The 15,421-nt window shown below is 40.2% G+C and overlaps 1 protein-coding gene across 3 annotated transcripts in view; it reads right to left on the bottom strand.

Annotated features, from left to right (window-relative positions):
• Window positions 1–15,421, bottom strand: part of myo7ab (myosin VIIAb) — a 52,466-nt gene that overhangs the window by 30,978 nt on the left and 6,067 nt on the right. For all 3 annotated transcript variants that reach the window (XM_004551193.5, XM_004551192.5, XM_004551194.5), the window contains 14 exons: window positions 14,641–14,709; window positions 12,069–12,182; window positions 10,847–10,999; window positions 10,171–10,355; window positions 9,835–9,956; window positions 9,584–9,726; window positions 8,400–8,513; window positions 7,511–7,664; window positions 7,341–7,417; window positions 7,080–7,199; window positions 6,237–6,379; window positions 5,937–6,147; window positions 5,712–5,847; window positions 775–881 (listed from right to left, as the gene is read on the bottom strand). In XM_004551193.5, coding sequence (XP_004551250.2) covers window positions 775–881; window positions 5,712–5,847; window positions 5,937–6,147; window positions 6,237–6,379; window positions 7,080–7,199; window positions 7,341–7,417; window positions 7,511–7,664; window positions 8,400–8,513; window positions 9,584–9,726; window positions 9,835–9,956; window positions 10,171–10,355; window positions 10,847–10,999; window positions 12,069–12,182; window positions 14,641–14,658 — 1,797 coding nt within the window. In that variant the 5' untranslated portion in view covers window positions 14,659–14,709. The remainder of the gene's footprint in view (window positions 1–774; window positions 882–5,711; window positions 5,848–5,936; window positions 6,148–6,236; window positions 6,380–7,079; window positions 7,200–7,340; window positions 7,418–7,510; window positions 7,665–8,399; window positions 8,514–9,583; window positions 9,727–9,834; window positions 9,957–10,170; window positions 10,356–10,846; window positions 11,000–12,068; window positions 12,183–14,640; window positions 14,710–15,421) is intronic.

Below are 15,421 nucleotides of genomic sequence, written 5' to 3'. Positions count from 1 at the left end.
TAGGAGAGAAGCCGAAGGAAGGCAGAAGACACGCACGATGTTAACAACACCGGTCTACAGATTTAAAACGCTTCAGAAAGAAACTGAAAATGATGCAATGTGTTAAAGTAGGGTTGCTCGGCTATGGTAAAAAACATATTCATGATCATTTTGATCAATATTGTAATTTCATAAGTACATGGTTAATCTAATTACTTACAAGCTTAAACATCATGCAATTTATAAATCTTTAAAACAAATTAATAAAGAGAGAGGTGGATGCGGTGTGGGACATCGGGTCATCAGGTAGGGAGCTAGGACCTTTAAGCTTGCCTCACAAGGGCAACTCACAGTCCCTGCAAAGCTGCAGCCACACCAAAGACAGGGGGTGGCAGATGTGCACATCGTGGGAGATCTGTGCAGTGGGAGAGTGATGGAAAGCCACAGTCTCATGTTGCTGACAGGGGCCGGGTAAAACAAAGGCAGCTGCTCAGGCTTAATGTCTTTTACTTCTTCTACCTACTGCTCTTGACCAAAGGCTCTCTTTCTGTCATTGTAGCTCAAGCTGAACAAACAATCGGTGAGGCTGAACTCTTCGAGAGGCGTGAAGGTGCGCTGCTGTAAAAGCCTTCATAAGTTTGCAGTGAAAATTAATCCAAGAAAGTAATAATTTCTTCCAGCTCAAAGCCAAAATAATAAATAAAGTGAATATCGATTATTTACCAACCCAAATAACAAAACAGAAAAAAGATACAACATACAGTGTCATGATTTTAATGCATTTGTTGGTCTCACCATGGCAACATCAGCCTGGAAGATCTGCTTGATGAACTTATTCTTGGACGAGTGGACGAGCTGAATGATGTCAGTGTGGAGGCTGTCTCGGTTTTTCTCCAGGAAGCCTGAAAGGAGGGCGTAATGAGAAAAAGCAAGACAGAGGACTGATTATATCTTATTTGAATCAACATTTTTACTGCACTGATTTTTGCACAGAAATTTATTTACAAAAAAATATCACTATATCTTGGTCATGTTTTCAACACTAAATTGAACTGAAACGTTTTAATCAATATCTTCTGTGAGTGTGACAACTGCTAACTTGCTTGAATGACCTTTTCAGATTAAATGAGAATGCAATGATTTTAAAGGAACAAGCTAAACTTCACACAGCAGCACAGTATCGTGCATGAGCAATATTCAATTAAATTTTATTTATATAGCACCAAATCACAACAGTCACCTCAAGTTGCAATACATGTATTTAAGAGAAGTTTAGGTTTTGCATTCACATCAATTTCCAAACAAACTCAAACAAACCAAGGGATATTTTCCTGAGGATGAAACGACATGTTAGTGAATTCTGTTCAAAGCTGGTCTGCATGTTGTAGCTTAGAGACATTAAACAAAGTGAGGTTAAGTTGTTAAACTTAACCTCCTAGGACCCGAACTCTTCCACGGCATGCATTTTTCATTTCTCTTTGATATTTGGGCATATTGGGAACCAATGAATGTAAAAACAAAGAATTACCAGATTTTTTTTTTTACCTGATTTTTGTTTCTAAGAAAAATGAGAGCCACGTATGAGGATATTCATTTAAAATTTCGATAGAACAGTAGCATATAATGTCCTCGTAAGCGGATATCAGGCCCTTGTAGAGCAAAATTGAGTATTTTGGTCTAAATAACCCAAAATGGGATGTCCACATATGTGGACGCCAGGTCCTAGGAGGTTAAAATTAAAAAAATAGTTAATCCACACCGGAACCAGCCACACAGGACAAATAAACACTGGGAATGGGGCTGGTCCTGAGTTAAGGAGTGTGTTGAAACTGATGATCAGCCACTAGTGGACATTCCAGGCTGTGGTTGTCTAGGTAACCCTATGTATTTACCATGGTCTCACACGTCAGTCAACACTATCCTTCACTCTCATGTGTTGTGGCTTCAGTGTCTTGTCTTGAAGTTGAGAGGCCAATGGGCGGGTCCCTGTAGTGCCCGTAGTCACTTAAAGTCGCTGAATGTAATTGACTTTCAGTGGCTTCTGGACTAGGGATGGGTACCGGTATCATTCAATTCAATTCAATTCAATTTCTTTATTGTCCCACAAGGGGAAATTAGTTTAGCAGCAGGAGGATAAGAACAAACAGAACAATACTATAAAACAATAATAACAATAATGATAAAAAATTCAAGGACAATTATTTGCCATTAAGGAGACAAGACGCAGTAGGGATAAAAGAGACCTGGAGTCTTTTAGTCCTCCTCGGAGGTACTCTAAAACGGCGGCCGGAAGGCAACAACTCAAACTCACTGTGAAGTGGATGGTTCACACAATTAATAATAGAATGAGCCTTTCTAAGCACATTTCTATTGTAAATGGCCAAAAGTCCATCTTGCCAGCGCCCTGAAATTTTGCTAGCAGTTTTTACCAGAAGTCCCAACCGATTCTATAAAACAAGGACAACATCTCAGATGAGACGTTAAAAGATCTCATTTTCCTTAAAAAGAACAGTCTTTGTTGAACTTTTTTAGTAGTGGCATCAGCATGAGATTCAAAACACAGTTTATGGTCAAGTACCACACCTAGATATTTATAACTCTCAACGATCCCAATATCGGCAGTTTTAATGATAGTGGGTGATGAGCTATAAGAGGACTTCCTAAAATCAATAATCATGTCTTTAGTTTTTGACACATTAAGTGAAAGGAAGGACTCATCACACCAATTCACAAAATCATCTACAACCTGTCCATGGCCTGACTCGTCCCCCACTAGAAGACTGACGATCACTGTGTCGTCAGCAAACTTCAGGATGTGTCTGTTTGTGAAATTGCTGCGACACTCATTTGTGTACAGAATGAACAGAAGGGGAGAGAGGCAGCAACCCTGGGGTGATCCAGTAGAGGAGGAGAGCACATCAGAAAAGACATGATTTACCCTCACACATTGTGACCTATTAGTCAGAAAGTCTGTCACCCAGCCGACCAGACTAGTGTCAAGCTTGAAATGATTGTAAAGCCTGTCAGCAAGTAAGAGGGGTTGAATTGTATTAAATGCAGATGAAAAGTCAGCAAATAATAATCTTGCATGGGTGTGGGGGGCCTCAAGATGCTTATACAAGAGATGCAGGAGTGTGACAACAGCATCCTCCACACCTCTCCCTGCTCTATAGGCAAACTGGAAGGGGTCAAGATGGTGTTCAACATGCATTAAAATCTCCTTCTTAATTATCTTCTCAAATGTCTTCATCACTAAAGAAGTCAGAGCCACAGGCCTAAAATCATTCAGTGCCTTAGGAGAACTGCCCTTAGCAACAGGGACAATGATCGCATGTTTCCAAATTTTAGGTACTGTCTGTAGCTCTAAAGAAAGTGAGAAGATATAGTGAAAAATCCCACTCAGCTGATCAGCACAAGTTCTCAGTACCTGTCCACAGATGTTGTCAGGTCCAGGACTCTTGCTTTTGGTATGTCTAAAAAGATTAGCTACCCCTGTCTCATCAATACAAATAGATGGGGGAGTGATGGTCTTTTCCCTCAGTGTGCTGGTCTGCCTAGAACAATCATAGTTCTCAAAACGAAGGTAAAAACTGTTAAGACTGTCTGCCAGATGTTTGTCAGAGGTAAACCCCTCTAAGGTAATGCTGCTTTTACCTTTCGTCTGTAGCCCTGCCATTGTTGGCACCGGTTCTGACATAAACGGTAGTAACCAGACCGAAAAGCAGCGCACATTTCAGTGCTTTTTTCCCTGAGATGTCATACACTTTGGATTCTAGCCAATCATTTTACCTTTCCAAGGATAGTAGGCGGGCCCAGGTATGTACATTCTTTTAGAGCAGAACTACAGCTTAAAAATGCCCAAGGCGAAGCAGTCAAAATTCTGGCTGTACTCCACAGCAAAAGATGCAAACTCAGCAGCCTGCAACAAGTGCTTTAAGCTGATACTGTGCAAAGGAGGTAACACCTCGAATCTGATGAAACACCTGGTGACGCATAGCAGGTTTTTTTTAAGCCGAGAAATGCGCCGTATTTGATAGCTTGCTGTGAGACCTCACACCGGCACATCTACTGCCGGTGTGGAGCCTGTTATCGGAACCGGAGTTAGCAACATCCCCCCAAGAACCCGAAGAGGAGAGTCCTGGCCCCTAGCCCTGCCAGTGTAGCAGAAATGATGACGGATGATGATGGCAGCAGCAGCCGTTCTTCTCTGGGTCAGTAGCTTAATGTTGTTCGTGTGTAATTTACGTTGAGTAGGCTAATCACGTTATTAAAATAATGCACATAAGGTGAACTAGCAAACACCATCGTAGTTACATGCGGCTGTCTTCTTGTTTGATGGCAAATACTCCCTTCACCCTGGCCAATAAGGCTAAAATTACCAAAGAAAAAGTGGAAAACAGCTAAAAATGAGAGGTTTTTGGACAAAGTTTGTGTTTTTCCCATTGTTTAAGCACTGCTTCCAGCCAAGAGTGATACCATATATGACCTATAGCTGCAGAAAAGGCTAACATTGTTATTTTTTTACAAACAAACAGCTAAACATAAGAGGTTTTTGGACAAGTTTGTGTTTTCCATTCTTTAAGCACCGGTTCGAGCACCGTTTAAGCACCGGCAACGTTTCAAAAGTACCGGTTTGGCACCAGTATCGGATAAAACCTAAACGATACCCATCCCTACTCTGGACGCTACATTGCTGCTAGTCACTTCCTGTGTGGATGCCCTTTTAAACTTTTCTCAACTACCAATGAGTGTGAAGGATATGACATTAACTTATGACAAGTTGGTAGACATGTTAGATGGTTACCAGGCAACCAGAGCCGACTCCCAGCATCAAAACGATGCACGATGAGTGAATCGCTTCCTGTGTCGATATCCCTTAAGACCGGAACATCTGGCTTAAATGATTTCTTTGTAACTATTCTTCTGGCATCTAAACTCTAAATTCTTGCTTTGATTTTTGCAGATGAAGAATTTCTGATTGAAACCGATATTTATCCTTAATATCCTCTTTAATGTAATTCTGAGTGAATCTTGTGAAACAAAGTGTTCATTTTTGGACCAGCTCAGAGTATGTGATAATGATTAGTTTCTCCAGCAGCTGTAAGAGCCTGAGAGGTGAGAGCTCTGGTCAGATGTGATGAAGCATCTATTAAGACTGCTGTGGCCAAACACCCTCCATGAGACCCTCATCCGAACTGTCTGTGCTTCCTCAGAAAAAACTTCTTCAGACCAAAGTTATTTTTTAATCAATATGATCTTAATGTGCCTGCTGGTAACTTTCCCTACTGACCTTTTAAAAGTAATAACTCGGGAAAAACACATTTGTTTTGAGGAAACAAGAAAAATCCTGTCAGGACAGGTTGATTTCAGAATCAATATCCTCTCAGTGTGCCTGCTGCTAACTTTTCTGAATGACCTTTTGATAGAATGTTTATTTCACCCACTTGATTGAAAGACTCGGGAAAACAACCTTCAAAGGCCAAATTAGGGTCTGGAGTTACTGGAAATTTATGCTTCAGCGGGAAATCAACGTTGTAACCTGATGTGCACCTCCCTAGAAATGTAACTACACGTCAGGTCTATGCAACTTTTGTGACTGGTCTGTTCAGTACAGTCGATTCCTGCTGGCATTTTTAAACGTATCAGTGAGAGAATAAAAATCATTGCTTCAATATAAGTTTAAATCAGACAAACCAACACAAACAGAAAAAATCTGATGAACAGGGACGTACCTCTGGTCTCGTAATGTACCACTCCTGCAAAGTGCTGGATACCAAACTGGGTTTCGTAGCAGTTTTTAGGAGGAATGTAGTTGGAGTTGAGCTTGTGCTGAGAGTTGAGCTTATACAGCATCGTAGCATCAGTTCCCTGAAAAGAAAAAAAAAAAAACGCACATCAATCAAAGCCAAATTCAGTAAGACTTATCTTTACAAGTATCTACTAAATATCTGTTGCACCTTGGGAAACTTGCTCTCTTCATCTATGAGGGAGATGATGTTCATGGGTTTGTTGGCGATCATGTCCAATGCATCCTGGTTGTCTGTGAACTCAATGTGCTGCCAGCTGATGTCCTCCAGGTTGTATTCTTCCTGCTCCAGTTTAAAGACGTGGCGGACAAAGAATTGCTGCAAGTTCTCGTTGGCGAAGTTGATGCACAGCTGCTCAAAACTACAGTGGAAAAAAAAAAAGATGACAGCGTTAAACTAATAAAGTAGCATAAATGATCTACAAAAACACTCTTTTACACAACTTCTCACCTGTTGACGATAAAGTTCTCAAAGCCAAAGATGTCCAGCAAACCGATGGATCTTCGGATGATGGTACTCTCGCAGGAAGGTGGTCGGTATATGGCAGCATTAATCTTATCCACTATCCAGATAAACAACCTCCCGTAGATCCCCTGGATGACAGAATTCATGAACTTTGCTGAAGCAGACTCGCTCACCGCCTCCTAAGTGTGCTTCTTCATCACCATCATTGTCTTCGTTGTACGGCAACGTCATTAGCGTCATTAAGGTTCGGAGACTCCCAAAAATATTTTCCCACAGACCCTTTCCCAGACTTCACTCCAACATAAATACTTCATAGTTATTAGGAATGGGAAAATGTTACACAATTACCACCAAAGGTGTAGAAATAACAAGCAGTGTCCCATCCACCAGCATAGGGGGGTAAGTGGAGGGACACATTTTAAGGTAAGCCAGCACCTTCCAGGTCTGTGTGTGTATCGCACCTGTGCAGGCTCTCCTAACCAAGCTCCATAAAACCATCATGACAGTGACAACAAATGTCCATGCCTTGTAATATTATCTAGGGTCTTAAATTCTCGCCTGCTCTGCAGAATAAGTGAGTCTTGCATAGTTGTACATGAACGAGCTCTCCAACTTGCAGGTAATGGCTAAATTGGCTCTTTAGCTCACAGCAGATCTCCTGGAGAGTAAGTCAAGGACTCTGTTACCAGCTATAGCTGTAGAGTGTGTCTGCAGAAAGACAGACTCGTAGAAAGAAGAAGTTGGATTGTCTGGAGGACAATCACAACATGATCTGTGAAAGACTTGGTGATTACGTGTATTACCTCTAAAACAGGACAAAATCGGTACCTTAACAAAGGCGTCCCTGACATCCAGGCCTTGCTCCACACTTAGAGGGGTGACAACACTTTCACCACATGTGATGAGGGTTCGTGTCGTCAAACACACCATCACATCTTTAGGCTCCACCTACGGTTCACAACGACCAACAAAAGCATCACCAAAAAAACTGCCAGATATCAATTTGAAAGAGATTTAAAGCCACTCTTTTCTAAGGAAGAACAGTAAAATGGTTGTGTGTCAATCATGTGTGTGAGAACAGTTACAGACCTCCATAAGCGACGCAGCGGTCACCAAGTCAGGAGATCTCACAACCACACAGGCGTCTAAATTATCATAGGTACGAGCTGAGGGAAGCAAGACAGAACATCGTTTTCTTCACAGGTTTGTAAAGTTTGCAAATTTTCTGATTGATGCTTCAGATTTGTGTATTCACGCACCCTCGAATCGCAGGTTTCCCATATGCAGGATGGCAGCCAGAAGCTTGGAAATCTCCCAGGTTTCTGTCTCGGTGAACATGAGAACCTTCATGGCTGACAGGATGCTGGAATAATCACTCAGGTCGTTACGACCGTCACACTTTGTGCAGCTACCCTGTGATATAAAAGAAATCCAACTTCAGGTCTGCTGTTTATGAGCAGAACCAGGCCAGCGGCTCCAGGTAACTGCAATGTGGCTTAATGGGTTTCACCTGACAGCTCCGAGTGAAATGCTCTGGGAAGCAGCTACGTGCTGCTCTTTATCGGAAACGGTAAATTAACTTTACATTATTATTATATTACTTATGATCCCTGAAGCTTTGTGCACAACATTTACTGCACCATTTATGTTTCTGTACTTTAGCTTCATTTTACCATCAGGACACAAGGGCACAGTCTTTTTCCACTCACTGTTTTTATTGTAACCTCATGCATTAATTGAGACATACTTTATTATGATTGGTAATTTTTTCTTTTACTAAAATAACACTTTGTTAATCCTTTGGTTGTGGAGGACCGGAGAGGGTGCACTACATACTGGAGCAAGAACATAAAGAGCTTTAAAGACAAGAGAGTGATTTTAAAAGCAACATGTAAGCTGAAAGGCACCAGTGTGTTCTCTCCTTCCAGGCCCAGTAAACACTCAGACTGTAGAGGTTTGAAATATATTGAGGTTAATTAAAAACATTTTTAATAGAGCAGATAGCAGAGCACTGCAGTAGTCCACCCTGTTATAAACAAACAACACAGTGATGTTCAAAGTGCTAAACTCAGCTGTATGATGGGTACATCGATTTCTTAATTACTCATTTTTATCACTAAAAATGAGTAATTAACTGGCGAGACTCACCATAGTGAGGTAGGAGTAGTCTGTGGCAAGGCCCAGGCCCAGCTTTGACTTCATTTCAGGAGCCATGCCCTTCAACATGCAGTAGAAAATATGGTAGTTTCTCTCATCTGGAGCCTGCAGGAGCAAGAAAGAAGCAAACCCTGTATGTCCGACACACAATATGCTATGCACATGTAAGCAGCATCTACGTGATACTGTTTACGTATCATAAAGAGTATATATTATTAATCTTGGACCAGTATTTATTTTTTTTGTATGTAATATGTCCACATATGCAGGGAGACTGAATAGTTCATCTGCCCCTGTTTAATTAATGATAAATAAATGACTAATTACACACTTTGATTCAGCTGTGAAGAGTTTGATTGTAGCTTGCCTCCACCAGTGTGTGAATGTGTGTGTGAATGGGTGGATGATTGGGTGTGTAAAGCGCTTTGGCAGGACTAGTAAAAGCGCTATACAAATACAGGCCATTTACCATTAAATATAACAACTCCTGTGAGCACCAAAGTGAAGGCAGCTGCTGTATAAACAAATAATAAATGACAAACTAGTAAAACATTAAGACAGGTGAGACTCCCTCCTGTTAAAAGGGAGTTTTTCTGATTGTCTGATTGTTTGTGTTTTCTTTCTACTATCGTAGGGTCTTTATCTTACTACCTTACAACAACTTAGGCAACGGTTGCTGTGCTTTGGAGCTATATTAATAAAACTGAATTTAAATAAATTGAAAATAATCACAAACCCAAACAAACAAAATCACCATCCAACGTCTTGCAGTTTTAGTTAAATTAATAATTTAATTCTTCAATATTTATTGCAAATATGTGCACAATATCTTCTCTATTTGTTTATTATTTGGCTAATGTGTCATTTATTTTAGTAGTAAAAACAGTCATCATATAAACTTGAGACTGTATGTCTGTCATTGATGTCAGACTTTTGATTTTGTAAAAAAATATTAAACTGTATTTATCTAAGGTTTAGAAGCAGGATCACAACTGCTAGACTCGCTGTCAGATAACCTCTACCCAGGAGCAGCCATCAATCTTCACTCAGCCCCATCCCAAACTGCATTCTCAGGTCTAGATCATTGCTTACCATCCATCTGTCTACAAATGTTGACTAATTGTGGTTGGAGTTGTGAAAGATTTAACATATTTAATCTGGATCTGGTTTCTCACCTGTCGACACACGCGGGACTTCTCCAGCAGGTACTGCTCTATTTTGGCTCCTTCAATGGCCCCTCGCTTGTTGAAGTGGATATCTATGTACTTCCCAAAGCGACTGGAGTTGTCATTTCGAATTGTCTTGGCATTGCCGAAAGCTGAAGAAATTGACAAACCAGACGATGAAGGTGACCCATGACACTTTCTTCCATGTTCACTGTCCATTCGTGGACTGAAGGTGATCTTTTTTGGAGTTTAATGCTTACCTTCGAGGATAGGCGTGGCTTCTAGGACTTGCTGCTCTATCCAGGAGTGCTGCCCGCTGATGGCAGCAAGGAACTGCAGAATCAGCTTTGTGCTCTCAGTCTTCCCAGCTCCAGACTCACCGCTGCCTCATAAAGAAAACAGTGACACAGTCATGCAATAAACATGATGATTTCATTACAAATAAACTATTCAAACAGCAGCAGCACACAAAGGATACTAACTATGACCAGCCTTTTTAACCAACAGAGGCTTGCAGATTAACTGCAGAGTTTTTCCTGTTTAGAAATGGCGCACGTCCATCACTTTGAGTTCTTATGAAATGATCAAGCACAAACCTGATGATGCAGCACTGGTCCTTGTTGTTCCGCTGCATGTTGAAGTAACAGTTGTCTGCGATGGCGAATATGTGCGGCGGCATCTCGCCGATCTTCTTATTGGTGTAGAGGCGGATCTGGTCTGGAGTATAGATGGGCAGCAGCTGGTAAGGGTTGACTGCTACCAGTATTGAGCCTGTATACGTCTGCAGACACCCAAAGACAGACGAAAGTCGATGTTTTAAACATGAGATAGATCAAAAACTCAGGGACAAAATATGTGAATCAAACACTACTGACAGGGTATAAAACAAAATTTTATGCTCTCCAAAATATATGAGATGATTATAAAAATAATGTCTCTATTATTCCTATTTAGTGGTCTTAACTTTGACTTACTAGCATTTCTAAGATTGGGTGTTTTACAAGTACAAATGCCTGTTTCTATCGGTGAACCTCCGGTCAAACAGCAAGGAAGGGACGTTCTGTTTTATTTATAGCAACAAGTAAATGCTGCTGTTGCTGGGCGCTTAAGATACAAGTAAACAGATTAACCTGAATAAGACCTTAACTGGGCCAAAGCCAGTGGTTACTGCTTTGCTGAACACGCGAGTAAAAGGCCTGGAAGTTACAGAAACTAATTGCACCTCAGGCGATCGTAAATGCAGCTGCGTTGGTGCCACAAAGGGAAACTTACGTAGATGACGCATTCATTATAGCGGATTAGCAGGTTACGGAGGATGCCAGCTTCATTGAGGTCACCCAGACGGATCATGTCCTCCACCCCATGTATGGAGGTTGGGTGCATGGGTTTGATGTTGGTGGCATTTTGAGGGGAAATCCAGTGCTCCTGCATTGGTGAGGAATGAGGAAGCAGATTAGAGGAACAAAGGCCTCAAAAGCCACATGAAGTCACACTGACTCATCCTTCTTTGACGGAAAGAATTAATTGGCAGTTTTGTGTCATTTTAAAAGGACAAAAAAATCTCTACGGTACCTGTCATATAAACAGATTGAGGGTACAGTGGTGTTTAGACGGGGAATGAAAAACAAAAAACAAAACAAAAAAAACTTAAAAAAAAGACAAAACAAAGTTCAAAAGCCAAAGGAAACCATATCGGGAACACACTAGAAACAAGAGATCAGAACACAGTACAACGTAACAAAGAACACAGGCAAACTGAGGCTAAAAATACACATGACACAAGGAGGTAAGTGGAAACAGGAGGGGAACTAAACACAACTGAACACAATTAAGTTAAATGACAGAAACTAGAGACAATGCATGGGAGACTAAGTAAAACAAACTAAATAGAAACACTGAACATGAAGCGAGAAACTGATGGATCAAACTCTAATACAAACAGAAGCTCGAACTAAGAAACAAGGGCTCAAAATACTAAGGGAACACATGAAGAAAAACGAAAGTAATAAGTGAACTAAGAATGAAGCAAATACTCAAAAAAGTTCAAACCATTTAAAACCCATGATCATGAAAAGCATTACAAATTATTGGACGCAGATTAGGTTTAATGGTCTAATACAATACAAGTGTGCAACAGCAAAACACAGTCTGAGTTTTGGACTCTGAATTCAGGTCTATTGTTAACTATTCGTGATTTATTTAGAATCTAAGCTTGTGCGTTTAGAGCTCTTAGTTTATAAATTTCAGATTTTTTTTCCTCTGTTTTTGGCCTTTAGTTCTTATTACTTGTGTTCTCTGGTTTTTGTCGTATCCTGTCATCAAGTCCTCGCTCTGTGTGTGTATATAGCGTCAGTCCACTTTCAGTCCTTATCACAGTATCTACGCAGTCTCCCTTGTTTTCATATTTGAAAAACCTAAATTCTAGTTTCTCTTGTTTATGTAGTCTACCTTGGAGTACTGCTTTCAGGTCCTTCCTGCTTTTCTGCAAACTTACCCGGCCTTCATCATCCAGAACCTGGATCTGTCCAGAGTCGCACAGTTTGACCACGGCTCCCACGGGGACGTCAAACTCCCGGCCCGTTTTAAGATCCAGCCACACATAGTCCCCCTGGATTACAAAACTTTAGTTAAAGACTGCAGGAAGTAATAGAATAACATCATAATATCAGAGTAAACTGAAGCTGAATGATTTTTTTTTATCTCCCTGGGGAAGTTCAGAGCACTTGTTAAAAAAAATCTGTAACCAAAGATGTCAACTGTTTGTAATCATATAATTTCTTATCTCATACTTATACTTTAACTCTTTTTATTCCTAGATGTTATTTTGAAATTTGAGCAGAAAACATCAGGTTTTCCCCGTAACAGCTGCAAAACCTGATGAGCTGCATGTGCCTTAGCTGTACGTGACATTTGTTATGGTCTCCTTGTCTGCATTCAACTATTTGAATATACATGTTGGATAACCAGGAAATATCAGTTGCACCACACACCCAGTTACCCAGTTTTTCAGCTGCCAACTAGTTACATTTTTGAGGATTTAGCCTGAAAAAAGGATTTAAACTTGACCACATCCACCAGGAAGGCCATGATGTAACACTGAGACTTAGGTAACCCTACGTAACAACAAATAAGGCTTAATTTTCCTGAGGTGGAACCAACACTTAGCAAAAACCATGACTGAGCAGGTTGCTACAGGAGGTATTAAAAATCTACAAAACAGTCAACCAATCATGGCACTGACTGTGCCATTAGACATACTATGAAAAGCAAGCCCCCTGGAGATGAACACAGCCGACCCTAAAAAAGTGCATTTATCATCTTAGACGTGTCAGCACAGAGGTCATTTTGTGTTTTGCCAATGAATGACAAACACGAGGTGTCATTTAGATGTAAATCAGAAGGGGAGCTGGTATAAACCTCATCATAACACTGCAGCACGATGCTCAGCGTTCATCCCCACAGTCTAGACTGTGACCTTAAAGATGCTATTTTTGCTTCCATTTAACAACATCCAGATGTCTCCCACTCGAATGAGATTCATAGCCGTGGCTCTGAGCTGAGATTGAAACGGTGCAGGAGTGTCTGAGTCGTGCCCTGCAGGACTCTCGGGGGAGAAAGGCACTGGCATCTAGTTATTGAAAGGGAAACTATTGATGGCCTGATATGAGGTAACTGCCCAGCTTTTTCTATATTTAGTGTGTCAGGACTGTGGAGCTCATGCTGAATAAATCATTCTTGCTCACAATTTGATTTTCGGTTGTTTCTTTTTACATTTTAATTTAATTTAAAATCATTAAACCTGCTGGCTGGCCCACCATAACAAACAAACATTCCCATAAGACACTAAAATGTCAGGTTAAACTGACCTACTTGCATGAGTTGATGCTAAAGAGACCTAAACTATGCTTTTTGTGTTAAAGTAGTAGAGCCACAATCTGGATTTTAAGCCGATCTTTTATGAACAGAGGCACTGGCAAGGTTGATGTAACGATTATGGCCTCTCATAATAATAATATGGAAGAAGAAAATGAACGAGTTCAGTAACCTTCCGCCCTCCTTCAATAAATCCCAAATGATCCTTCAGACAGACAGTAAAAAAGTGCTGCCGTGCTCAGATATTCACCTACTGACTTCTGAGCCCTTACAAAATTGAGTTTAATTTTCCCTTCTTAAATAATCAAACACAGAATACTGTGTATCAAGTTTGTGGTTATGGCAGAGGCTTAAGTCATTAGGGAAAGCTCTGTACCTCAGTGGAAAATCAAAAGAAACCATCATAATACAAATGCACTGAAGCGTGATCACCCTAACCTCAACTCTAACCCTCAGCAAAAATAACTTCTCCTGAGTCTCTGCGATTAGACAAAAAATAAAATCAATGACAAACAAAAAGAATTAAAAACACTAGTCTGTTTAGCCTTTCTCTAAAAAATAATATTATGGTAGAGTCAGCATCTAAGAAGACTTAGACCTCAGACAATTAAAGCATCTGATATGAAATAACTTGAAATTTCAAATTATTTTCTCAAAATTTTGAGATAGTAACCCAAACTTTTGACTTATGGATCCATGCAAAAAAAATTTTCTCCACTGGCAAAAACACTGGTCCACTGGTCGCTACTAAAAATCTTTTGGTGAGTAATGCATTGAAAAGTTCCTTGTAATTGCTTTGTTCTCCAATATATTTTTTGTTATCAACTTGGGTGCAAATACTCTCCAAATACTCGCAGAGAGGTAGGGAAACTGCAAAAAGTATGATGCAAACCAGAAACTGAGACTCATTTCCTTCAAAGTAAAATCTGTGCCTCTCTGCTACAACAAATAAACTGCTGATGTCAATGTCTAACCAGGTCCCATTACAACATGGACACCAACAGAAACTCCACCTAAGTTTAAAAATAATAAATATCAGCAAAGGAAAAAATATTACCTGACTTTTTACATTAATGTCCATCCATAATTCCCACAGAACGTTTGTACAGAAACGAACTTAAGAACTTACTTTTAATACACGGACAGGACAAAGAGGTTGGAAGACATTCAGAACCATTTGGTACAGGACCCACCTGTTGCAGAATGACCATGGTTCAGCCTCGTGTTGATTCCAGGTCATCAGAAGTCACCATATGAGGGCTCTAAAATGAAACCAGTCACAGACATCACATTAACTTTGAGACAACAGACTGCATCTACTTCGTATGTATGAATTACACATTTTTATACACACAGTTTGAGGGAAAGTCACCAAAACAAAGACTGTTCAACAGGTTTTTTTGGATAACGAGATGAGAGAACAGATGAGGGGGGAAAAAAACAGGATACACAAGTTTTTCATGTTCTTTGCCACGTGGGGTTGAGACCAAGAAAAAACAACGTCTACTTTTAATTCATTATGATATATTATGCTTTTTTCCACCTCTATACTATTAACTCTACTCAAAATAGGCACTTCCTCTCATTTTAAGCCAGCTTTCCTTTGATTTGCTGCTTCCCCCAGTCTGAAACGAGCTGAAACATGGATGATTTTTGAAGACTAACAGTTGCCAACACGAGAGTATGTCAGCATTAGCAATGTACACAAAAGATATCTAAGTTTATATTGTTGTCAGCCTGTGCTGCCATCATCAACCCCAATTTATTACAAACCATCTACAGTATTTTTACAGGTGCGTAAGATTGAAGTTATGACTGCGTTCATTTATATTTGGAGCATTTAGGAGCAAATCTAAGCTGTCCTGACACAAACAGCTTCCTATCACCTACAAAGCTGTTATGGTGAACATTTTTGGCTAACTCCCACCAATACAGAGCAGTATTATCATTATTATCATTCTTTTAGATTCATGT

This window comes from Maylandia zebra, linkage group LG10 (genome assembly GCF_041146795.1).
Source record: "Maylandia zebra isolate NMK-2024a linkage group LG10, Mzebra_GT3a, whole genome shotgun sequence".
NCBI classification, from domain to species: domain Eukaryota; kingdom Metazoa; phylum Chordata; class Actinopteri; order Cichliformes; family Cichlidae; genus Maylandia; species Maylandia zebra.
Note: the sequence above shows the minus strand (reverse complement) of the source record. Positions and strands in the feature narration are given on the sequence as shown.